General features: G+C 30.1%; 1 protein-coding gene across 1 annotated transcript in view; it reads right to left on the bottom strand.

The window, feature by feature from the left end:
- LOC143250882 (CD109 antigen-like) overlaps positions 1–27,943 on the bottom strand; it is a 67,739-nt gene that overhangs the window by 4,974 nt on the left and 34,822 nt on the right. The window contains 19 exon segments of the mRNA XM_076502035.1: positions 201–263; positions 1,131–1,283; positions 1,825–2,036; positions 2,353–2,527; positions 2,771–2,833; positions 3,229–3,385; positions 4,125–4,206; positions 6,156–6,332; positions 13,530–13,674; positions 15,496–15,624; positions 16,673–16,780; positions 18,543–18,656; positions 19,551–19,668; positions 20,303–20,462; positions 22,563–22,617; positions 23,968–24,093; positions 24,360–24,509; positions 27,223–27,417; positions 27,628–27,941. Coding sequence (XP_076358150.1) covers positions 201–263; positions 1,131–1,283; positions 1,825–2,036; positions 2,353–2,527; positions 2,771–2,833; positions 3,229–3,385; positions 4,125–4,206; positions 6,156–6,332; positions 13,530–13,674; positions 15,496–15,624; positions 16,673–16,780; positions 18,543–18,656; positions 19,551–19,668; positions 20,303–20,462; positions 22,563–22,617; positions 23,968–24,093; positions 24,360–24,509; positions 27,223–27,417; positions 27,628–27,941 — 2,696 coding nt within the window.

Below are 27,943 nucleotides of genomic sequence, written 5' to 3'. Positions count from 1 at the left end.
TGACAGCCTGTGTTGAGTTACCTTGTACTCACTTCTTAAAACTAGCACAGATAATGCAATTAAGCTTTAATTTTCTATTTAGAACACTTCATAAAATTTCTTTACAAAACATGATATTGTACAAACATTATCATATTTTTCCAAGGAGTATGCATTGTTATAACAGAAAACAATAAGAATTTCAGTGTCATGAGACTCACCTGAACAAGTGCTATACCATAGCCAGTGAGTTCCAATTCAACATAACGTGTAGTTTTTGGAAGCTGGTAGAGAAACGTTAAATATCCTATAATTTACTTTTATTTATTTATTTTTTAATAGTTCACTTGTATGCTTAAGATAATATTTTTCAGTAAAATAACTGTCTACTCCATGTTGGACTTGAAGACTATTCATATTTTGTTTCTTTTAAATATGCATTTCAAAACAAACCTACTTCAGAAAACTTAACTGTTAACAATGTAAAAATGCTTTAAAAATAGTTTCAAATATTTAAAATGACTGATTAAATAAATCAGTACTTAGAACCTGGTAGCTATTATTAAAAAACATTAAACTTCAAAAGAAATTTAATTCCATTATAGAAGTTGAGTTTAACTTTAATATTTATTAAAATAAAAAAATCTATAACCAACATTTGTTGTACATTTTGAATACAAAATACAACTGAAAGATGTAAGCTTTTATATATATATATATATATATATATATATATATATATATATATATATATATATACACACAAAAACACTTTTGCTCCTTTATTACCAATGCCTTTGACTACCATTTACCATTTGATTTTATTGCTCTTGTAACAGTACAAATTAAAGATATCTGTTCTCACACTCAAATCTCAAAATACTAGGTCATCCAAGTAATTCAGTTTGAGAAACTTAAGATGAGACATCACACCTAAAGTTTATACAATTGTCTCATATCTACAGACTTGAAGTTCCATTGAAAAACTATCATTGAACTGATGTTTTGATGTTTGTTTACAAATTTTAGGTTACAACGTTAATTATCTGCAGTGACACTACAATTTATTTTATAAATATTTCACAGCTTGAATCTTATTTTGAAAGCAATAAGTCAGTAAAAATAATAATAAAATGCAATCCAAAAAATACCTCAATACTTTGCAGGACAACTGCATTACTGCTTGAAATACTCATGGTACTTGGTACTCCATTTCCATGCCTAAAAGTAACATTCACAGAGATAGTAGATGTCACAATACGAGCAGCCACCTGGCCAAGAGCTTGGATCCCAATAACTGTGTCCTGCAATTGTACTGGAAACTTAATATTATGAATATTATTTATTTGTTATGATATCAGGATAGTTTTCAAAAATTGTCCTTTACAAGTTAACAATTTCTTACAAAGTAGCAGACAAAATGTGGCTCATATGGATACAAAATTTGGTACCTTGACACCAACTTTCCTAAGTTACTGGAGAATATGGGGTGTACTTTTCTACAACAAAGTTTCACAGTGCTCAGTAAAACAAATTTGGAGGTGCTCAAGAACCCATAAAATGGGTACACATTGAAAACAAGAAACATTCTGAATGTACATTCTCAAGTTAATTGTTCAAGCAATTGCCTCATAAGTTACAATTAGACCTAAAATACATGCATGTAGGAGTGTGCAAGTGAGTGAGAGTGGTACTTCACTTCTAAATTTGGTATTCTTGTACATCATTGAAAATTTTAAAATCACTTCATGTCACAATTTATGAACTTCAACTATTTTAACACCTAACTGAATACAAGGTTTACAAATATTCAAATAAAACACTAATGATCAAAAGTAGACTTGCCTGTGTAGACGAGAACCCGCCATTTTCATTCTGTTGCGACACCAACCACCTCATGATTGAAATAGCTTTTCCAATTTCAGCACGTAAAGTGTGTGTAAGAAGTGCATAAGCTGTTATTTCAATGTCCATGGAGTCAGGTAGGAAAAAGTGATCAGAATGTTTGTTGGTTGTGTCCATCAATGGTTCTGATCCTTTCCAGTATAGAAGATCTCCTACACCAAAAATAAACTTGCAATTCAATAATGGGCACAATTTCCTTACTTATTTTAAATACAATATGTACTGTTACAACAAAAACAATAGATGGAAGTAATTTATTTACCTGATTTTAACCAACATGGCAGGCAATTTGAGATTCAGACCACAAGGACTTCAGTAAACTAACACTTATTCATGTTAACTAATTAATAATGATAATTACTAACTTAATAGTTTATTAGTAAAATACAAACTTTCATATTGTGAGTTAATATTGTATCTGGGTACAGATTGTTTTGAAAACGAAAAGAAAAAATTTACAACATCTACCTTGTTTTTCAGCAAGAGTTAACAATTTTTGGAATGCCTCATCCTTGGCAGAATTATCAGAAAGGTGAAGAGCATAAGTTACAATAGATAGAGAGTAAGGATCCAAGAGAACTGGCAACTGCTGAATCAGATACCGTTCTGCTGCCTTGATGGTATTAGGATAAGACTGATGTGCCTGAAAGAAACATTTGCAAAAACTTGTATATTGACGGGACATTTTTTCACCACTTATTATATTGAATCACGAGTAACGAATAGAAAATAGTCAGACTCATTAACAAAAGATATTATGGGGATGAAGATAAATTATAAATCAGACATAAATAAGCACTGAACCACTTATTTGATTTATAATGACAAAAGTCTAACAATAATGAACATTGGTGAATATATGATTAGAGAGGAGAAATAAACTCACCTGATTTTCCAAAAATGCTATTAGGACATATGCAGTCAGAGCCATTCCTTTCCCAGCTCCACCCTATCAAAAGGCATTTAAGATTTTGTTTGTAAAATAATCAACTCTTACAAGCTATTTGTGAAAGCAATTTAAATACTTAAAATAAATTATTAAAATGTAGTTAACTTTCAAATGTTAAAGTCTCTTGATGTGATAAAAAGCACTAAAGGTTTGGGTTCAATTTATCAGTGACTTGGTTTCCCAATTTAAATAAGTTATATTAAACAGTGTAATTTAAGCATGCAGTATATTTTTTGTTTCAAATAAGGTGGGTACAAATATTAAAAGTGAGAAACTTTCTGTACTTTTTTTTGGAGTATGTATGTGGTTGCACTTTGTGTTACAGAATATTAAATATTTTTTAAGAAAATCTTTGTTTTGGGATCATTTCTGGTTCTCCAACCTTCAGATCTTACCTGCATTCTTTTGTAGTGGACTTCCCCAGGTTCATTGAAGGATCCATCACTCATTTGCTGCTCAGATAACCACTTCAATGCCTGCTCAATCACTGCAGGATCAATATCTATGTACGGAATAGCTTGATGAAAGGACTTCACCACGAAAGCTGTCAACCTAAAATAAATATCAGCATTATTACTGATGAAGTGTACATCTACAAGGATAGACTCACATGGAGGGCTGCTTATTATGGCTATATGCCTAAGAATAGAAACTAACATGGCTACTATAAGATACTCACCTACATGTGTGTAAAAATCTCTACTTCATCTACTGACTAATAATGTGTAATTCACAAAATTTGAAAACACAAGATTTATCAGATACAACATTAAAAATAATAAAGGAATAATCACTAATTCAAATAGTTAAACTAGTTATACTTAAGAAATCCAACAAGTGAAATTGAGAAGTTTATATCTAGAAGAGATAAACTAATATATTGCTGCACAAAATCTATGACAAAAATAACATTTATTTTGCATTGAACTACATTATCTTAGAAATGATTGCTAATGTCTATACATTCAAAAGATCTTGATATATTCAAATTACTATGCTAAGAGTATAGCCCCTAACTTATAATATGGGCTTATTTGATGCATCTAATATTCATATTCCCACAGATTAAAAGTTTTTCACATTGAATTCTATGTTTTCTAGTTTTTTTTTTTTTAAATTAAAATAGAGTATTTAAATAAAGTTTTCAAATTTCCCATTTTACCTGGAATACAAATTGCCTAGCCTTCACACATACAAATACATAAAGTTAAAACAAGACACCTCAATCTAAATTAAAAGTTATGACATTCAGCTACAAAAGCATTAAGAAATACAACCCATGAAAACTCACCAAGTACTTCCACTCTTGTCTCTATTACCAAAAGCACTGAATGAGCCTTCATCTCGTTTGTATGTTAATTCTCGCTGATAGCCTACAAGGAGAAAAATTTGGAGTTCAGTTTAAAGTAATACAGCACATTAATAGAAAATCTGATGCTTCAACCCTGTCACAACAGGTTGCAGATCAACGTTTGTTGACTCTCATTCAAAATTGTATTCAACTATTATTTTATGAATTTATGTGAATAAGACTGATATCAAATTGTAGACAATTCAAATATTTGTATAATCCTTTAGTTAACAACTTAAAAGTAAATATTAAAAAAGAAATAAATATCAGTTTGTGTGTCACATGGTATATTGAATGCAGAATTGATTCAATTTAGATATTCATTATGTCCAACTATAAAATCTACAATTTCTTACAAATTAGGATCTCAAATTACCAATATTGAAAAGACTATCATTTAACAATATCCTATCATTGCCACTTGCTGAGACCACTCATGCACTGATAAACACAATGACTTCATCAACTTCTTTCCATATTTGGAAATTCTCTTTCACATAACCTTATCTCTGAATAATCAATTAAGAGTTCAGTGGCTTCCTCAGCCCTTTGAGTGTTATATGATGTCATATTATTCTTTCAATATGAAATATTAAAATTCATAAAAAAAATAACTTAAGACCCAAATACAGCTTAGTTACTAAGTTTGATAAATTAGTAAAATTCTGTAGTATTCATACAGTAATTTGATTTTTGGTTATTTTGAATGTATATATAAAACCTTAAATTCATTTCATATCCTCCATGTTTAAAATTTAAGGCTTAGTAGCATATGACAAGCAGCAAACAAATAAAAGATAAGAATTGTTTGCTACACTTTATTTGCTGTTCTATGTTAAGAAAAATAAGCTTGAGAATTTTTATAATGTATTAAAACTGAAATGTGACTTTCACAAAAATCTAGTCCACTAAAACATCCATGAGAGGACTGTGTAAAGGTCAGTTTTACATTACTGAAAACAGTAACAAGTACACGTGTGTTGCATCATTGTGGCTTGTGTTATTAGCCAGGTTCAACCAGAGAGTTAATATAATAAAAATATATGCAAGTATACAATGTTATTAAATTTATGCTACTCAGACTGAACATGTGTTTGTTGTAATTTGCATTTATTCCAGAAAAAAATTCATCTATTTCATAATTTTTTGTGGATGTTATAAAGTGTATCAAATCAAACCAACAGATAGATTTGTGAAAATAACAGATGTTTTTTTCTAAAATAATTTCAAATACACAGAAATTAAAGATTCTGCATGTTAAATTGAAAGATGTTCTTACATTTTATCTTAAAATTTGTTTGTGTCTTAGATGGTCAAGATCCTAAACAAAACATTGAGAAAATCTAATTAAAAAATCTTAACACTTAAATTATGAACTTGAATGTGTTCAAAAAGTTAGTAATTTCTACCAATAACCTGCAAAATTTTGTAAAAATATGCATATATTATCAAAAACCATAGTAATAATTACTTTCATGGCTATGAGCTGAGTGGATTCCATCAAAACTGTAATGGAAGAGTTATTTCCTTAAATATAGACATCTTAGCTGTATTCTAATGATATTCTCTAGACCAACTACTCATTTCTTCACAATGCAAAAAGATCTAGAAGCATTTGAAACCAATTAAACCTTTATTTATTTACACACAACCATTTCCCATATTGTAAGATACAAGAACAAAACCAAGAGTGCTAGGAACTCAACAATATATTGCAAGATACAAAAAAACCTAGGGAAGTTATGTACATACCACCCCCACACATTGTGGGATACTATGAAAGCAAAACCTAGGCAAGTTTTATATTATACTTTAATGGTTAGACTGCTGTTTTATTTCTATATTTGGTATTCCTCTAGTGTACTGTTTTCAAATCTTCCACAAATACAAGAAAATAGTGCAGATAAGTGTGCGAAGAGTGGTTGATTACTAACATTTCCCACGTTTGAAGATGCTACATAAGCTACATACCACTTTCCATGAATTCTTTAGCTTTACGCTCTACAGTTGGTGTCAGTCGTCCAGCTCGAGTCAAGTACTCTAATACTACAATATTTGGAACGAACTTCAACATATTTTGTTCTCCACACCCATAAGGCATATGCAGTAGTTCTTCCATGTTGTTGACATGTGGCCCCATTAAGTCCCCTGAAAAAAAAGTGGTGGAAAAACAATTGAAATGAAAAAAACATTAACCCTGCACATGAAGCTTCATTTTACTGAATGGAATATTAAACTAAAACACTGAAGTGCTTAACTTCACAGTTATGTTCCCCTCATTTGCTTTTTTTATTTCCAAAAATATGGATTTTGAGTGTTAAATACCATAACTTTAAAAATGCATCTAACTATTTGAATTTATAATATAGAAGCACAAGCATTCAAGTGAATATTAGAATAATGCTTTATTTTATTTTTTTATTGTAAACCAAGTAATGTACAGACCAGTGGTTCTTAACCTTGGAAGTACTGAACCCCGGAAGTTTCGTACTTGCATTCACCGAACCATTTGTAATTGGAAAAATAAAATGATTTTTTCAAATTCAAAGCATAAGTAGATATTTTATAAGTGCACAAAATAAACCATGCATCAGCTGCATGCAGTATCACTGTGTTCAAAGAACAAAACCAACAAAACATGAATTTCACACAAAAACAAAACTCAATGAATATTTACTGCAAATCAATGCAACTTTTGCTGTTGCCTTTCAGAGAAGTTCAGAAATGCACAGCTTCACCTTGGCAAGTGCCACTCTCATATCATTTTCACAACAAAGTATGTTCCTTTTCTTAGTTTTTATGTCTACCATCCTCGAAAAGGATTGCTCGCAAAGATATATTGTAACAAATGGTATAAGTATCTCAAGGGCTTTCCTAGCAATAAGAGGGTACGCTACGATTTGGTGACACCAAAAGGTTGAGAGCATTGTTGTTCTGAAATGTTGCTGTTGAACCTGGCTCTGCTGAAGTTCAATGATTTCGTCAAGGTATTCATCATTGACATCTGCTGTCGCAACATTAAACGTGAACTCACTCATGCTGGATATGACTAGTGGGGAAGTATCCATCAAGACTTTGCAAGCTCATCTAAGTGCATGGCAATTGCTTGCTTCAGTTCCCCAGGTACAGAAATGTCTCCAATTTCAGACACATCTTCAATCTTACTTGCACAGTCATCCAGCAGGGGAAAGTTTGTGAAGTTATCATTCTCTGTTCGTTGTTTCCATAATGGTAGCTTTTTTTGAAAAGCCTTCAGGTTTTCTTCTGCTTCGATGATGTTGACTCCACTGCCCTGCATCTGTTGATTGAGAGCATTGAAGATATTGGCCATTTATGCTAAAATGAGAGAACTCATTGTTTTGAAGCAATCTGCATGACAATGTTGGTGCTCTCACAAAAACAGGGCTAATTCCACACGCATGGGAAAAATACAATTCAGCACCTTTTCCCAGGATAACCACCGAACGCTAGAATGGTACAGAAGTACCTCAAATTCAGAGCCCATTTTATTACACAGCTCTTTGAAGATGCAGTGCTTCAGGGCACTATTTTGCACAAAGTTCACACATTCCACTACAATTTTAATACTTCTGTGCAGAACACAGTGCATTACAATGATGTTTGGTGCATCAACTTTCACTAGCGCACCAAAACTGGGAGTTTTGTCCCAGCATGACTGGAGCTCCGTTCAAAAAAACTGCAGAAACCATATCCCACGAAAGATTGTTGTCTCTGAAGTCATCCACAATTTTCATGTCAGCTACCTTAGTTATTGTTATAAGAGGCTTACAAACTAAAAAATATTTCATCTTGTTGTTCTTCACATAGCACACAAATACAAGCTGGCTTAGATTGGAAACATCAGTGGCCTCGTTGAGTTGAAGAATGAATTTTGCTGGGCTTGAAATCAGATCTGCAACTACTTGAGCCAAGTAGTCATTGCTCATGTCATCTATTCTGCTGCTTCTGGTGTCATTTGAAAGAGGAATTTTGGATAACTTATTTTCAACAGCTTTTCCCAGTATGATATTCACCATCTTATATGCAGCTGGTTTTACAAGTGCTTCACCAATGGTGTGTGGTTTGCCCTGCTTTCACAGATGCCAACTATTTCAAACAACTGAGTAATAATTGTAGACAGAGCCCTTTATCATTTGCAGCTACTAATCTTGACCAATGTCTCTAAGCTGTTTCTTATAACTATTATTATTTATTACTACTATAGATTGCTCATTTATGACTGTTTTGTGTATTTAATAAATAAATTTTAAAAAATTCTTGATATTCTTTTTCATATTCTGAAATTTTACTTACAAAATCGGCATCTCACCAACAAAAGGCTAAGGCGAAGAAAAAAACTGTGCAGATAACAACATTTATATGTCTGGAACAATCGTTTATTCTACCATACACCACAGAAAAATCGATGTGGCAAACTGTACAAAATGCACAACTGTCAGACTTTTGGTGCAATGACCGGATATTTTGCACTATACTCTTTCCTAAATGTTTGTCTTGTTTCTGGCAAATCTAAAAGGACTAAAACTGTGAATCAATCTGGTGAACAAGGCCTCTTTTTTTCCCATCTTGTGAACGATTGCATTGATGTTTCTATAGTGCTTAGAAAACAAGAAATACCCATCTACACAAGTGCTGATTGGCTGACAAGCACTGATGACGTAACTATGGATTTCCCCACATACCCAATATGGAGAAGCACTGCACTCAAACTATTGGTAGATGTCGGAGATACAAATATTTTTTTTATTATTTCAAGCACAAACATGATTATTGCAAGTAGCCATTTGGACTATGTCTTATTTATTATCTTACGAGAAATTTTCTTTTCACCCCTTTCAAGCCTTGGGGGAACAATTTATCACTATTGTATAGGCTTATATAATATATAATAATTTGGGAGTTGCAATAAGTTGTAATATTTGTCTGTATGAGCATATAGTTGTAATGATTACGCTCAAATCGTAATGGCTGGCATCTCTGTGCTTTGCAATCAAGTATGCAACTTTGTATAATGCTGTGAAGATCAGTTTGTCGATGGGTACAAAGCCGAGAACAGGCAAAGTAGCCTTTTCATCGAACCTGGCTCTCTTTACCTTGAATTCAGCAAGTGTTGTGTTCTTGTATTTCACATCTCCATGCAGCTTCAGGAAGTGTTCTCTTAGTTTTGCTAGTGTTATACTAGAAATACTCAACTTGGCATTGCAAATTATGCATTGAAGATGCTGACTCCAATCACTTTCCGTTACACACGTGAATCAAATCGTATTTATTCGTCCGACCATTTTCTGTTTTTTCTCGACATAGTTAGTATGAAGGGATTGAAAGATTATAGTAATCGTGCATCATTTGTGATTTGTTTTCCCTAGTCACAAGTCGACTGCTAAGCATACAAAGTTCCCTGCAGCATAGATATTAAAGCCAAGTGATGTAACGTGATCAGCTGCAGCCAATGATGGCCAAGTGGAGCATGACGTCACCAATCACACGAGAGGGGTGAATGGAACGCACGCACACACAGCGTGTGTCTCGACCTCTGCTGAACCCCTGGGGTTCAATTAAACTCAGGTTAAGAACCACTGATTTAGAAGCTTTAGTGAGGAATAAAGACATGTGCAAAGTTGAGTACTCTTCACACCTATAGCAAGATCGTTAATGAGACAATGCTTTGTTGGATAATACTACATTTTTTGTTAAACATGACAAAAGACTAATATTAAACAATTACTTCTTGATTTATTTTAACAAGTACATATAGTTGATGCTAACATGTCTGTAGTTAAACAACTACAACTAACATGATAAATAAGCCCAATAAACTTTAGCACCATTCCCTCACTCTTAATACCAAAGTTTTTCAAACAAACAAAAAAAAAACTTATGTTCAGTCTTCAGTAACTAGCTACTTTGTATTTAAGCCATGCAGTACTGAAACTACACTTTGTAATTTTAGTTAAGGTACTGTAGAAAAGCACTTAATCACACAATTCTATTTATGACCTTTGAAAGACAAGATGCACACACTATTAACATCTCTTCAAACATACACAGTAACATTTTGTAGTCACTTGTTAATCTGCTGTATTAAAAAATGAACTGCCAAAAATACTTAAAATACCAAACTGCACAGCAACATATACAATTGAATAAAACAATTTCCTAATTCAAAAGTCACTTTTTTCATGACAAACTGCTAATATTTGTATCATTCCACTGACAAATTTTAAGGAAGTCAGTCCTTTAGACATTCTGGTTTTTAAGCATCCATACAAACTAAAAAGAGTAAACAAAGTTTAAGTAGTACAGAATTTGCTCGTCTGTACAGTAAACTTTACCAGGTGTTGATTTCTAAAGTATGGAGCAAAACACAACTTATTTTACATTTTACAAGTTACAGAAATTGCAATTAGCAGTATGAATCAAGTGATATGACCATGGAAGTTATGCATGGGAAGCACTAACTCTTTTTACGTAAGATTGAGGGGTCAAATTATACATCAAATTTGTACAGTTACAGTCAAAATATAGTAAAACTAAATGAATGTTAAGCTTGATAATGAAACAATTAACGTTTTAATTAGTTATTTTCTAATTTCAAAAGCAAATATTTAAATAACTAATCTCTTCCCTGTATCACAATCCTTTGCACAGAATAACCTATTTTAAAATATTTCCTACCCCAACATAATCTGAGTTTAGCACAAACTATGCAAATACTATAAATCCATAATAAAAAATTTAGCTTCAAATCTTTTCTCAGATTACATGAGAAAAAAAACAAGCATTCTCCCAGCAAACCCTTTCTTCCAACAAAAAATACCAATTCTCCTATATTTGCCATTGGATTATTTATAATCAATAGGAAGAGAATAATTTACTGATTTTGGTATTAAGCTAGCTCATTCTGATAAGTTTAGTTATTTGGCCTAAAGTTTTGTTGTTTGTCATTACAGAGATCACCTCAATAAACCAACTGAATTTTAACTCAGTCATAAAACTTAATTTATCTGGCTTTTTAACAATGTACTTTTGTGCCTGTTAATATTTTGCATTCTTTTCTGTATATTTGATATAAAGCTTTTTAAGTACTACCAACAACCTTTGTCTCAATGAAATTTAACTCAATTTTGCAGAGTACAATCATGTAAAGTGCAAAAGCTCACTCATGTACAGATACAACAGTGACTGAAATGTAAGTGTTAGAAAGTTATTAGGTTAGATAAGAAAAGATAAATGAAAAAGATTAAAATTAGTCCCAATAGCACATGCACATATGAAAGCAAAGTTTGCAGAGTGATTGAAATTTGACCTTGCATGGCAGATATCTACTGTTTATAAAAAGGTACCCCACTATGACAAGTTGCTGTACAGAAGGAAATAAATATAAAAAGCAGATCTGAAAGTATTAGCTTTGTATATAAAATTAGAAAACTGACTTAAAATAGACATTCTAAAAAGAAAAAGATAAGACTTTTATCCTATAATGTTCACTTTGCTACAGTTAGTCTTAGGATAGAGAAAACAACTAAAATGTAGTCTTACTGGAAAAACCAACATTCATTTAGTTTGTAGAAGTTAAGGTTAAGAAAAATGAAAACAGATGAAAAAGTAGTCTTAACATGAACTCTCCTTGGAATCAGACAAACTCAATAAGATCTCAAAACAAATTCAAGTAAAAATACTTCCTTAAACACTCAGTTGTGTAGACTTGTAGTTTTTACTAAAAATTGTGTGCGTGCATGCGCGTGTGTGTGTGTGCAAACATGTTTGATGTGCATGCACATGCACATACAATTACTCATACTTATTATGTAACATTTATGACGTAATTTATAATTATTTGTATTTTTACTAATATTCACAAGAACTTCATATAAGTTGAATGCACTAATACATCAATATTTTTGACATCAATTAGGAGACATTTAATCAAAACATTAAGAAAAGTCACCTTTGTATACTTGCCTTTCACAATCAAATGCACTGGTTTTGCCATCATAATTAATAAATTAGATTCACACATTTGATTATGTAGGAATGCATCTTCAAGAACCAATTTTGAAATGATTAAATCCAAGACTATCAAGAACCAGATATGCACATCAAAATTGTAGTCAAGAACCACTTAAAGGAGGTAAGTAAAGTACTAGAAAATTATAAATATTCTTTCTACATATTTATTGTTACTATGGTATAATTAATTTTTAAAAAACATGTTCATTAAATACAATCTTCAGAAGAAAAAAATCTCCATTTACTCTCATAGAAGTCAGATGGTTAACTAAATAACTTTTTAATGTTCTAAAATAAACAAAATCTACAAGATACTCTTGCACGAAAAGATGGAATGAAGTTATTGTGGAAAGTTTATATTTAAAAGAAATTGCATACCTTCTAACCTGCATAAAAAGGGAGTACACATTGCATCACACTCAATTTCACAAAATAAGACTTGTAAAGGCTAAAATGTATCTAACTAGAATAACAATTACTGTCTGCTTATTACAGTTTTAATGACAGGGGTGCATTGGGGTGAAACCTTGTAAGTGTATTGAGTATTGGCATAATAATCCTAAAGTACTGACAGTGCAAGATCATCCAGCCTAGGGAGTCAAGTGCATAAAATTCGTCATGAAACTAAAAATAGATTCAATATTAAAGTTAAATCATCTCTAAATTATGCTATTGTCCATTATATCACCAACATCTAATAAAATGGTTTGTTTTCTTTATTAAACAAAGACTAAATTAAATTAAAAGATCACATTTTTCCAGTTTTGTTATCTATACATTTCATTTTATGTTGTCAGTACAAGAATTAACAGCAATATTAGATCATATTTTTGTTGCTAACTGTTGTTACCAAAACATTGGCATTTTGATTCATTTATTAGTTGTTATTCTAATTTTGTTTACCAATAATTATTTAATGAATATGCCATAAATTCATTTTTGAATGATTAATTTTCACAGAAAAACCAAAGTTTGAAAGAACTTTTTGCTGTTTAAGCTTAATTTCACAAACTATTTCAGTTAGCAGTAAAATGTTAGGTAATATTTATCTTATGTTTAGTGGTCTTTATGTCAATACATGTGTAATGATAGGGAAATGACACCATAAATATCATATTTTGCCAGTTATAAATGTTGCAATAACAGACCATGACTTTTTGGATATATTGAGACAAAAGCCAATAATGGAACTATAACTGACAGGGAAATAAGGTAATTAAAAGCAATTAATCAGGATAAATAATTGAAAACAACACTTCAAATATATAACAACATTGGACTGGATGATTTAAAAGTATATACAAGTTTATTTACCAATTCCAGAAACTGTGATTCTCTCAGAGCCAGGGACAACATTACTGGGAATATGAACAGAAATGTTTTTCTTGATTGGTGGAGTACCTGGGTTCCTTAAATCCACAAGGACAGCTTTGTTGAAGTATTGTGTTGAACCCTCAGGCTAAAAAAGATATGAGAAATGGAGGATGCTAAACATACACAATTAATTTGGCTATTCACTTTAGTACAGTTACCTGGGGAGAGCATTGAAAACTAACACAAGGTAAAAATCTTAAATATTCAAAATATCTAATGTTTATAAAATATGTACCTACTACAGTCACTGTAGTTTACCCTAACATTACATCAAATATGTTGTTCAGCAATAACTTCTAAATACACTAATCCAGAACACAGAAATACAAGTTACACTTGAAACACAATTATGTGATACAAATTATATTTAGAACTCATTTCATTTACTGAACTCATAGAAGTTTGAGCATGTCATGAGATTTTAGTGAATTTCAATCAAATGTTAAGCTACTTTCTCATGATATGAATAAATTTGACAAAAATTTAGCCAATAATCCAACTTAATAACAAAAGTTCTTAACTTTAGAAGGTAAAATCTAAGGGAAATTGAAGATATTTTCTTGTGGCATTTGCAATTTAGGTATCCTCTCTTCTCTAAAATAATTTATTTACCATCCCCTCAAGAAATACAAAACAACAAATTAATCATTATAATGCTGACTAAGTAAAAGCATAAGTTTCATAGCATTCAGTCTTAGTTAGAGCACCAAAAAGAAAAATTGTACCTATCTCGCAATACCCAACTGTCACACTCTCTCTTTGGAAGTTAGCAATAATTCAGACATATAATATTATTTATAACCAACAAAAATCCAAGGTTTTAATCTATCTAATGATGTAATGTTTTCTGTATGCAGAATTGTCTACTTTACTCCTAGTTCAGTCTTTATTCCCACAGGAAATACATCTACAAGCTTAAATTTTAATAGTTATAGTTGAACAGCCAAAAAAACTGATGGTTATGGGACATTGTCTACTTTTAAAAGTTATCATTCTGTGCTCTTTGGTTCATTATTTAAATACAATTTAACACAGCAGTACCATCAGTATAAAAATAGTTCATCAATAGTCAACAACAGTAGATTCAGGTAAGTACATAGTTGTTTTTCATTACTTATTCTCAAACTAATGAAAATGTAAAAATTATAAACTATAGTTTGGATAAGACTAAGCTAGGTAAAATAAAAAATTTAAGACAAGTAGCTTGTGTGTTACATGATTCTACAGGGCAACATAAACTAAACATTTACTGTGATTTTGAAATTGTGTGGCAATAATTACTTAGATGTAGTTCAGAGGACAATAAGCCAATTTAAGAGATAAAAGTTGTACACTGTTGCAAACTTAAAATATGTTCACCATAAACATTTCAGATTAGAATCTGAAGTAATTCTAAAGAAAAGAAATCCATTTCTGATGGGTACAAAATAGTCAAATTGAAAAACTATATAATTATGGATAGATAAATCTACAAATAAAATATAAGTTTCACTGGTAAAAAGTTTCCAATCTATTTGGGTTTTTAAAGATTAAACTTATTGTTTGAACAAGGAAAAGTACTTTTAAATCTTAACAAAAATCACGTTGCAACGTTAGCAGTCACTGAATTTACAGAATGTGTTTTAAACATTTTATTAAACTTGTTTTTAATCTACAGATGACTTAATGCTTACTGAATGCTTGCAAAATTTGGAAGCTACAGATGTTAGAATTTATAATATGAAACCTTTAAGTAAATTTTTAGATTGTATCAACTAAGCCTCTAAACAAAAGAGCTAATATTATCTATCTGCTCATCTCAAGTCTTTTTGATTGGCAGCAACTTTAAAAAATAACCACACTTCTACATTTTTCATATATACCTCCTTCAGTGCACAACACAGTTTTCAGAGATCTTTCTACAAACCTTAACCAATAATCTTTTCAAAACAGCATCACCAGCAAGTTGTGAAGTTGCAGATATTCTGATGTCTATGTAACCAAGACGACGAGGAGTGATGATAAATGACACTGGAGCTCCATCTTGGGCAGGAATCTAATAAAAAGTAATAAATTCAGTCCACAGGTTGGTTTAGTAGAAATATATTTCAACACATGTTCTTCTACTCAATACTTTCTTTACAAGCATCTTTTCATTAACTCTAAATTATATTTCAATTTTAAAATTTAGTATATCCTTATAGCAGGTTATACATAAATCCACATTGTTCAAATGCAATATAGTTAAACTATTAGTTGTATACTGTCAAAAAACTATCTACATTTCAACAAAATTGAATTATTTGAGTGTTGCTCAAATTTCTGTTCACACTTCTAATTAATAATAAAAACTGGGAAGCTTTATTTTGCTTTTGACATGGGCAATGTATGAAAAAATGGGCAAGTCACAACTTTCTATGTTCATTGACAAAGAAACAATATATATGGTAACTAACTGGACCTTGTGAACCACAAACTGATTTAACAATAGTAACTGACCTGATGATTAATCCTGTGTGGGGTGAAAGTAGTTTAAAGATACAAGAATTTGATTAAATTAATAAAGTAAAGAAATACTAATTAAACATAGTCTTGTAACACCTGGACACTTAAAGAAAGCAGTACTAGTTTAAAGTGACTTGGTACATTATTGTTATTGTACATGGTTTAGGAACCTTGGCATTGTATCTTAACAACACACTATGTACAGATAGTTTTAACACACCAGGTCTCAAGCCTGTTTTGCCAATACTTTCCAAGGTCCCACTAGTCAGTTTCCAGTTGTTTTTTTTCCAGGAAGAATGCATATGTAAGCCACTGTGTTCCAGCCAATAAGTGGCCCTTTAAAAAGAAACCAGAGCATGACTCACCAGAGGGTCTTACCGGAAGACTATCACTACCCACCAGTAGGTCGTGTGGGAGCCAGTGTGATAATTTTTAAACATGCCATTTTCTTTAAAACCAACATATTCCAAAAGAACCACAATATGAAAAAGTATACTAAAAGTCAATGCTAATTTAGAAAAGTCTATTATACAATTCATTTCAATAAATACATGTACCAATTAACTCACTTTAATTTCTAAACTATAATGTAAACTTACAGATATCCTTTTGGATCTCCTTTTCTGTAAATCTTGATCAGGAGTGACTTCATTTCCAATAGCTGTAAAATCAAAGTCACCATCATTGTTCTCCATTGTTACTTCAGCCTAGAAAGATAATGTATAAATAATCAAATTATTATGAATTAATAAATACAAAATCATAAACTAATAAAGGAAAGAAAAACATTACAATAGTGTAAAATTTACTACAAATTTAAAACTTACATTGAAGCTTTTTTTTAGGCCATGACTTTAAATAAAGTATTCTTTCCCTTTTTCTATAGAAAACTACCAACTTCAATCAAAAGAAGATTAAATATTCCATTCTAGATTTTACATTTTTAGTTAGATTTCTATATCCTGTAGTTTCATTTAACTTTAAACATGGACTAGATCAATTTGACCAACCACGTGACCTCACTGTACTTTTTCAGTCTTTATAGATTTAATACTAACTTTCAAGTGTTAGCATCTTTACAAAATTTGGCAACCTCAGTTAGCACTAGTCATTTTAAAAAAAGATTTCAGTCAAGTGTTTTTAATGAACTAAAATAAAGATATGTCCATAAGTAAGTCTGTAAAATAATTTTGATGTTACAATTACAAATATCTTACCTCATTTTAAAAATTTCAAATTTCCTATGTTATCCCTAAAACTTGTAACTGCTATCAACAATATTAAGTTGTAAATCACTCATGCTATCAAATTACCCACAAGTTGCTAGAAGCTGCTTATGAAACATGTTATTTATTTTACCTAACTTAATATTAACCTAAAAAATCCTATCTTTACATTTGAGTTACTTTTATAGTAATAAGTTTCACTGACAACTAACAGCAACAAAATAGTTTAAGTAATTTATTTCTTGTTTTTCATGTTTATTTAAGGCATTTTAAAATAAAAACTACTGGTAATGTTTAAAATTTATTTAATTAAATAATGCACCAAATAACATGGAAAATTTCCTCTAACAATCACAATTTTTCTGACTTCCTAACTATGCAACAAGGGTCATTACAAATTCATCCAACATAGCTGTTGTGATTCCTTTGGGAATCAAACTTATTATAAATGAAATTGACATTTGCCTATTCAGAACAAAATGTGATACAGTAAATCATTTGATAGATGAAAACCTTGACTTTTTATTGGTTAGAAGTAGTATATGATCAAAAGCGAGAGTATGTGACAAGTGGGCATGGCAGGAATGGTTTAATTTTCTGTTTAATAGCTCAGTAATCAAACAAAATTGAAGGCTACAAAATTATGGTTTGTCTAAGTAATGACAATTTTATAGAAAGTGATTTACATATAATTTTGTACTTTTTTGAAGGGATGAGTGGATAAGATAAAGATGCCTCCAGAAAATGTGTTGTGCATCACACTATGGAAATTTTAGGTTAAGATACTGTCTTGTAACATTAAGGGCTTAAAATCTCTACTACTGAAATATGGATTATTTCATAGTACACTAATTGGTATAATAAACAAAATGTAGTTTAATAAAATTTTTAAAAAGAGGCACAAACTTTTGTACAGTAAAAGATACCCAAAGCAAGAGAGTTAAATGATCTAGTTCTGTTTCAAAAAATAATTTGAGATATCAGTATTTAAACGAATTTTGTAATACTTAGACATTTCTTCTGCCTTGCTTTCTGAAATAATCAACCTATATTGCATGTTGTGTGGGAAATAATTTAGAAGAAATTATTTTGCATCTTGAAACTCAAAAAAAAAAAAAAAACATTCATGATGCATTAATGTGCTTGATAAGTTTTCCAGATTATTCCATAATGTAAGCTGCTTTTTTACAGTTCATGTGGCCTTGTATTTCTACATATTTTTCACAGTATGTTGTCTGCTTACCTTGATAGGTTTACTGTGGTAATTGAAGATCACAGCTTTAATAGCAACAGATTCTCCCCTTAGTATGGAATAAGGCAGGTTCAACTTTATGAAAAATGGACGGAAGACTGTCACCTGTAGAAAATACAATTTAATCTTGAGTTCACTTACTAATTAAAAAAAGTATCTGTTCCAAAAAAAGATGAATGCTACTCAATATATTTTTATCGTTCAAACATTACATAGCATATACTATGTTTTTAAATATAGTATTAATTATATTTCTGAATACAATTTTTCTTTTTGGAATTTCATAATCATTCAGTGGTTTTTCCCATTTAACATGAAATCCTTCTCTGCAACAAATGGACTGTAAGAAGAGTCAAAGTTAAAAATAAAACTTAATAGCTTAATATTTATATCATCTATAAATAAAAACAACACACAAACAAGTACATACTTAAGGTAGATAAATTAAGAAATCTACATGTAAGGAATTACAAAACCACTAACATTTCTGAAAAACATGCTTTTCTAGGTGGTGTTTAAAGTATTGCTGCATTTTAAAAAATGTTATTTATACACAAATTTATAACTCTTATTTTAAAAAGACATTAAAATCAATGTTGATTAAGTAAAAATTCATGAACAAACATGAAAATTAAATACATTTTTACATTTAAAGTTGCTTAAAATTAGAATTTCATATTAAATATTAAGTAATTATAAAGTCCACAACAAATAAGTTTAAATAAAAAACATTAATCAAGACAATCCTATAACTGGAGTTACTTCATGTTACACACCAATATAAATCTATGAACCAATATTCTCACCAGTCTGTTATCCTACTAAAAATCCTTACAATATGGCTCTGACTAATAGTAGTTGGGTACGTAAAAAAATGGATCAATGTTCTGCTACAACTTTAGTTTTTAAAAAACCAAAACCACTTCATTATGCTTATAAAATTAGTTTGTCATTATATTAGTAGTGCTTGATATTCATTACAAAACTGTAATGAATTACCTTTGTAGTACTTGGTGCTATTCCAAGCCCAGCAACTGAATCCATGGCAAAAGCACTAACAATCCAGGAAGTGATGGTGTCAGGAACTTCACTAGACACAACAGCTATACCATCATCACTAAATGAAAATAAACAAACTAGGTTGATGTTACACTTGCTTAGAGAAAAAACATCCTTAGCAAAAAATAAAGAAAATCCAGACTTCTGTAATACAATAATTATTAATTTATCTTAGTTAAAATGTAAAGGATTCCTTAGAATACAAAACATTAAGTTTTCTATCCAACATTTCAGAATAATAGGTGAGCTAGCAAATCAAACAAATTATAGTAAGAACTTGAGAAACATACTAGTTTCCATTAACTTAACTAATACAAATGCAAGTTAAACAATTCTAACTAGCAACCAAGGTAAATATAGTATCAACCTGGAAATCAACAAAAAAAAGAAAGCATGCATGGTTTTGGACATTAATAAAAAGTAAAACTAATTCAAACAAAACGAAAGAACCAAAAGAGGGCTATTGAAAATACAAGCATTAAAATAAATGAGAGGATATAAAAGTTATCATAAATTTATAGATGAAATAATGAAGTATTAGGCATAATTCTATGAAAATGAATCAAATGTTATTTTAGTCATGTTTTGATGTATAATTTAATATTTAAAATATTTATGTTTTCTACAAAAGTGTTAACATTATATAATCACACTACTTCTGGACATTTTGCCTCACAAGTTAATAACCATACCTTGCTTCTGTGTCAGTCCACAGCCAAGTTTCAGGAAAATATTTTCTAAGTCTAATAGAGGACTTGTCTTTATTGTTTACAGACTGAATGGTATTCATCTTTTCCATTGGCATGTCATCTTCCATTGCTTGATATTCCACTGAATAAGATCTATAGAATACTTCAAATAAAAACAATATCTTGTTAAAAAAAAAGTTTAAAAAATGTGCATATTGTAACCTTAATATAAGTACAATCCAACATGTGTTATACATGAAAACTAATGGGTCTATAATTAATGGAACATTTTTTTTAATCATCTCCCTTAAAAATACAAGTTACATTAGCTAACTTCCAATCCTCTGGTACTTGTCCACTATTCAAGCACTAACAGACAACACTAATAAATGGCTCACATGTCCACTTTTTAATCTCCTTCAAAACCCTTGGGGGAATATTTGGCCTAGGAGCCTTATTTTTTTTTTAAACTTCCCAAATTTTTTTCTTAATGAGCTCAGAATTAATGCAGTCATCTTGTTTCATCTGAATAAGATATTTAACCCTATATATAACCTACCTATATCTAATAAAATTTGAATTCAGACTAACAGATCCAAGTTCAAGCAAACAAGTTAATTCTTAAAACATCAAGAGACAATAAACTAGTGTTTAATTTAATATTTACCAAAAACGTATTTATTCTGTTTTACAATTTAAGAGCAAGTTGAAATATAACTAAGTATAAAGTACCATTACATCTACTAAGTCTATTTTAACACTATAGTGAAACTAACACCACCAAGTTAAAAACTTTGAATGTCTTTCATTTACCAAAATTACAATATTTAGTTATTGTTTTATTTAAACTAAATTACCATAGATTATGATGTTAAACAACTTTCAGAAATCTACAAGAACTTGACTAACACTATCCCTCTTCAGTCACACCCAATAGTGATGGTGTTGATACACATGCAAATAGAATGTCTAATATATGTATATGGTATGTTTTTTGTTGAAACAAATGGAGGTATAAACTACAAAGTATTAAAACTAAAAATAAACAACATTCACCACTATTTTATACAGTTACTTTTGGCTTACTTGGTTTGTGCTTAAAAACAGTTAACTACATCAACTTTCTGACAACAGTGAATCTAGGATTACTATTGTTAAACATAGACCTGACCTGGTGATGGTTACAAAACTGAGGTGTTTATATATGGAATCAAATGAAGTTAACTGGAAAGTCAATTACTTTAGTAAAGTAAATATACTATGAAATACATTAATATATTACCTTTTCATGGTTTACAACAAACAGATTACAAAAAAATTAAATTTGAGTTTCAATGTAATGTAGAAAAGAAGCTCTATTTCTTGCAATCTATTTGTTGTAATAGATGATTTGAATCGCTTTAGAAAGAAAAATCATGCAAAAAGTACACATTTCAAAAGATCTTGACGTCACCTCAAATTTGTCATTTTAAAACTATTCTAGGTAAATAACATTTTCAAAAGGGTAGTAGATACATGCAGTCTCATATAATGTCTGTTAATAAGCTGTCTATACAGGTATGACATTCATTTACCATCTGAATAAAAAAACAAATACTTAGAGGTAGACAATTTATATTTTATTATTATTAGTTTATTCAATACAGTTTATCATCTCTGTTGTAAAAGTCTGCAAGTAGATGTCCGACATAACACAAGTTTTGTTACATACATCTTAAATCAATGGCTCAAAACAATTTCATGTAGTTCAAATTAAACCCTAATCAAAATTTTATATTAAAGAATTTAAATAAATGTACTAACTCAATGGCAAGTCAAATATGCCAACATTAAGTGCTGGCTATTAGAATACATTGAGGAGTCATTATTGCTGCCCAACAAGTTTGAGGTGTTGGGTTTATTTTTTGAAAGTTTCTTATTTATTAATATTATATACCTGTGGTGGTATGCATTCCACAGATATTAGGACCACTATCTTAATTTATACATGTGACTGGACCAGACTTTTGGAAAGATACACAAATAAGCATCTAAATTACTAGATGTTTAACTTTCTTATATTTAGTATTGTTCAGTTAATTTTATTTGGATAAATATTTCTTTATAGTTTATGCATGTATTATCTGAAATGGTTGAATCTATGGCAGATGGACCCTATATTGAAAAATGGTACAAAGTTCTAAGCAAATAAAGGTATTAAGAGCAACATCTTGTAAGTTTTGTTAACAAATATTTTTGACGAATCAAATATAATGAAACTTACTCAGTTCTTCATGCTTATATACAAAACCATTTGTAAGGATCACGACTCCAGAATCCTTCAAAATAACAGAAAATACATTAGCAACTATAATATGTAAAATGCTCTTTTAAATGGTTTATGTTGAAATATGGTCCAAAAGAACAAAAGAAAAATTAAAATTACTTCTTAATCCACTCTTATGAAGTTCCAACCTAAACTTACATTTCAGTATATGCAAACATTTTATCACTTGCTTAATACATTTGACTTTTTCTATTTGAGATAAAGCATGACTATCATATTCAATATCTCCAGTTGCACAAGCTTCACAAATAATGTATCATTACTACTTTAATTGTGCTGAAATATCATTGTCAGCATAAATCAATGCAATAAGTACATCATATTAAGAAAACAAAAGCTCTTTAAGCATTTTGTCTATTTTGTGAATGAATATTTTAACTTTTTTTCCCAATTACAAGAGAGTTGAAAGCAGACAAGTATTAGAAGTTGTGTTTAACTCACTGATGCTGAAAATGTACGTCAAGATGATTTAGTAATAAAAATATAAATGGTATGAGATTAGCAGAAAACAGCAGACAAGAAAGTAAGGTTACAAAAAGGAGACTGGCCAAAGTAAAGTTAACTGCTATAGGAGAAAAAAGCCTAATGACTACTATAGGCTTAATGATTAGTGTTAGAAGAAAACTAAAAATTTATTATATATAAAAAGATTTTTTGATGAAATAAACAGTTCTAAAGTAATTGAAGTAGCCTCAGTGTACTTTGACAAATACAGACAATTCACTAAAGTACAAAAAGAAAGGGGAACAGATGAGTTTATAAAGCACAGGATACAACAATGGTAACTTGATAGAAGGAATTGAACTATCTTTGGATAATCTGGCAATAGTAAGAGATGATAGTTCAACTTGTTAACTGAAATTCTAAATTAATTGAATAAGCCTAAATTGACTTTTGACAAGAGGAAGAGAACTGCATGTTTATGATATGCATGTAATCTCTTTAGTGTGAAAAATTTGTACAAACGTTTAACTTGTTACAAACAATTATTTTGAAAACAAGTGAAATGTGCATTATTTATTTATCCTTGAATTTACCATCAATGAGTCAAACACCTACTGTAGAAAAATTCCAAAAACTACACAATACAAGTTAACCTCTTCCTTATGACATTTGAAGAAAAACTAAATCCCAACAAAATATGAGAATTATAAATAATAAACAAATAATGTAAATAACGAATAGATTTATCTGGTGTTCCTTTACACAGTTCAAGGAACAAGCATGATATACAAGTGTTTACATTTTTACATGCTTCTAATTTTTTCAATAGATAAAATATTTACATGTACAATAATGTGGATGCACACACGTAAATTTAAGTATTTAGCAGTACACTTACACTAAATATCTGTGATGCAGATGTTGAACCTGGCCACCAAATAGTACGCTTCCTACGTCGTCTGTACCATGGAGGCCAAAATTTGTTTTTTTTCCCACTATCGTAAGTTCCTAGTTCTTCAACAACCTGTATACATAACAAAATAGACATTAGGAATAAAATACCAAATACTTTATATTAAAACATTTGATTTTCAGAACTATTTACTTTTTATTAGACAAGTTTAGTTCATTTTGTAAATACTACACTTAAAATTTAAACTTGGACAAAAAGGAGTCAAGAGGCAATTTTGTTTTTTCTTTCAGTGATAGATGCACTTCATGACCACGTGTACATCATGGTTATTGACTAAGCTTATAATTATGACAACATTGGTTAATGATAATACTTACATCCTGCTGTGTTATGTCATTACCAGATTTCAGTAAAAGAACACTTTGATCAACTGCTAAAATTCCAATGTATGCATTAGGCTTAGTTTTCACTTGCACTGCTATTCGGCCTCCTGGCTTTGTTGTTTGTATGTCTGTGCTGAGATTCACCTAAAAATAATTGAAATAATTTAGGTACTTAGAGAAATTCTAAATAAATTTTTACATGGTTAAAAAGAAACCCAAAATAAAACTTTAGAAATCCTTCTCAAATTTGTACTTCAAAAAAACTTAGCATGCAATAAATAAAATTATGGATCAGGAACATATTAAGCAGAAATTGAATATTTTTAATGAATGAAGACTGGGCAAAGATGGAAAGGAAGTCATGGTAACTACATAGAAAAGAGGCCACATGTACAACTACATTAGACAAAAAGCAACATAAATATACTTTTGGTCAGAAAAAAAAGGAAGTGAATTACTAACATTAAAAACTAGACTTACTGCCAGAGAAATATATTAGTTTTTTTAAACAACCTCAAAGTCAAAGATTTGATTAAATAATAAATGAAAAACATCGATGTTTTAAACAGTAGTTTAAATTTCTTTAGTCCAAAAAAGTTTCAAAAAAGAAAACAAATTTATACTAACTTGAAAAAATGAAATCATGTTATAGTAAAGTTATAATCTAGTTCTACTTTATTAAAGAATTTTAAGCTAAAAAAACAAAGAACAAATTGAGAAGTTTATGGAATAAGATGTCATTTGGAAGGCCAATAAAGGGGGACAAATGAAATTTTAATAAAAATGATTGATTCTAAAAGTTAAAAATAGTGAAAGAGAAAATCTATACAAGAACATTAAAATTATGAAAAGAAAAGTTTAACTTCAAATAACTTTTACCTAAATTATATGTCTTGCCTAAAGTTCTTATGATTGGTAAGAATTTCAGACCTATTGTATCCCATAATAGAGATCAACTTAAAATATAGCAAAATTTACATCTCAAAAATTCTCATTTTTAAAGGGATAAATATAAATAAACACTTCAAAGTTCATTTGAAGTTGTGGAAAGAGCTGAGCATATGTTAGATTGAAAAGATATTTTTGGTATCATTTGATGTTGTGTCAAAGTTCAAAAGACCTTTAAAAACATTGTAAATTTTGAGAAAAAAAACTAAGAATACACTTTGGTCTTAGATTTAATGGATATGATTAGCCAAGTAAAAGTATGTGTTAAAAACCTTTTTCCAAAATGTTTGTTTTTCAAATTTCACACAAAAGGTATGCAAAAGCTATCTGCAGTAGCTGGCCTTCATTTAGCAGTGCAAGATTAGAGGGAAGACAGCTAGTCATCACCACCCACTGCCAACAAATAGTGGGATTGACCATCACTGTATAACTTCCCCACTGCTGTAACAGTAAGCATGTTTAGTGGGAGGGGGATTTGAACATGACCCTCAGAATAGAGTCAAGCATCCTAACCAACTGACCATGCTGGGCCTTTCTCCAAATTAACAGCAAAATCTATAAACAAAACAAAGGTCTAGCTATGGGTTTTCCTTTATTTCTGTTATTGCAATTTATTTATGGACAATTTTAAATGTATAGCACAAGAAAAAAGCAGATAAAAACATGAAGTTTAAGGTATGTATGACATTGATTTGATAGCAAACACAAACTAGCTAATTTTGCAAGTTATCTTAAAAGCATTGATAATTCTATAAGATTTAATTAAGAGGTTTAGATGAATGGTTTATTTTTTTAAGTGTGTAAAAATAAAGATAAATTGGAAACTACCATTTACTGTAAATCTTTAATTTTGACAACCTTATCACATTAAATCTCAAAAAACATTACTTACGTGGATAAGACAAAATTGTTATAAACACAATGAATTATTACTTAAGCACATAGCAGTGGGAAGAGGTTTTAATCCTGATTTTGTTGAAAGAATTGTAAGAAAATTAAACTTAACATTTTTATTGTTATGTATAAAACAATTTTCTGAAAATTTTTTGGCACCATTTATGACTGGTTTATCTTATCAAGTAATGAAAAAAATATTTTTAATACAACTCAATCAATAAACAAAAATTCTTAATAAATGTTAAATAAAATCATTTACTGGAAAAATTAGTATACAAAGTATCATGTGAATGTAAAAAACAAACTTGTATAGGACAAACTAGAAAAAATTTAAATTTCAGAATGAATTAACACAGAAATTAAAAACAATATTACCTCATTCACATTTAGCAGAATTAGTGAAACTAAACACAATTCAATAGCAAAAACGTATTCTAGCACAACCTAGAAATTTAATTAGTATAAATACATGTAAATCTATTGAGAAGTGTGAAAAGAGTAAATTTATTTTAAAGATGATGCGAGTAGATAGTTTCTTTAGTATTTAAATTTGAGATACAGTAATTGTACAAAAGTTTTTCATTTTGCAAAAGATTACACTCCCATGTATGGTGCAGTGATACACCTCAAAACATGTACAGTGTAGAAGACTTGTTTTCAGTCTCATTGAGATTTTTTACAGTAATTTGTTGTCCTGTACAGCAAGTTTAGTATTTTATTGAAATTTTGAGTGGAAACTTGTTTTTAGAACTATGTATAAAATAGTTTAAACAATTTAAGTTTTTAACTTATCATTACAAAAGTGCCAAGGAATTAAAAAAAATTGTTTAAATATAAAGTCGTAACTTTAATTCTATGGCATTATAATTTCCCAATCCTCACATAAGAATAAAAAAAAAAAAAAACAGCTAAACAAGTTCACTCAAAACAAATTGATACCTCAGTATTATACAGTTATAAGTCTATGAAATGTTTCGTAACACCATCACAAAAACATTAAAAAGATACAAACTTCTGTTCTAAAAACACCATCAACTTCAAAATTTACTGCATCAGCTACAACTTCTTTGTTTTCGTCACGGACATAATACACTATCACCCGTGCTTTGGGAGCCATACGGTGATTAAGTGGGAAACTGAAATTGTATGTAGGAACTTCAGGAACTTTCACCATTTGAGCATATACAATATCTCCCCTTCCCATAACCTGCAAAAAACAGTTCAAACTATTACTAAACAATTACATGCAGTATGCCAACATGTTGTCCACACTGCTAAACTCTGAAGCCTACATTTATTGCTTTTCTAAAACTGGAGAACTAAGCCTACAACCATCACATTAAATTAAATTTCTTTTTCAGTTTTTATACATGCAAAACCCAACTACCCAGTAAATGTTATCTTGCACAATCAATACCTGATAGAGAAACTGAGAGATAGGTTCTGTTGCATTCACTTGAAACTCAGCATTCTGCCCAACTACTGGAGAAGTTGTCTGCATAGTAACTTGGATGAAATTTTTACTGGGAGAGTGTGCTGCTTCAATACTGTCAATGTAGTGAACCTTTCCACGATACTCAGCTTGCATCCCCAGGACATAGATATCATCACGATTCGAAGGATAAAAATCCAGTTTGACTAGTCCATTCTGAGGAATCCAGTGCATCGATGTTTTCCATCCATTTTCATTATAAGAAAATCCGTATCTCAGCTTTAGTTGGTTTTTCTGTCAT

This window comes from Tachypleus tridentatus, chromosome 5 (genome assembly GCF_004210375.1).
Source record: "Tachypleus tridentatus isolate NWPU-2018 chromosome 5, ASM421037v1, whole genome shotgun sequence".
NCBI lineage: Eukaryota > Metazoa > Arthropoda > Merostomata > Xiphosura > Limulidae > Tachypleus > Tachypleus tridentatus.
The sequence above is the reverse complement of the archived record's forward strand: the minus strand, read 5'-3'. Positions and strand labels throughout refer to the sequence as shown.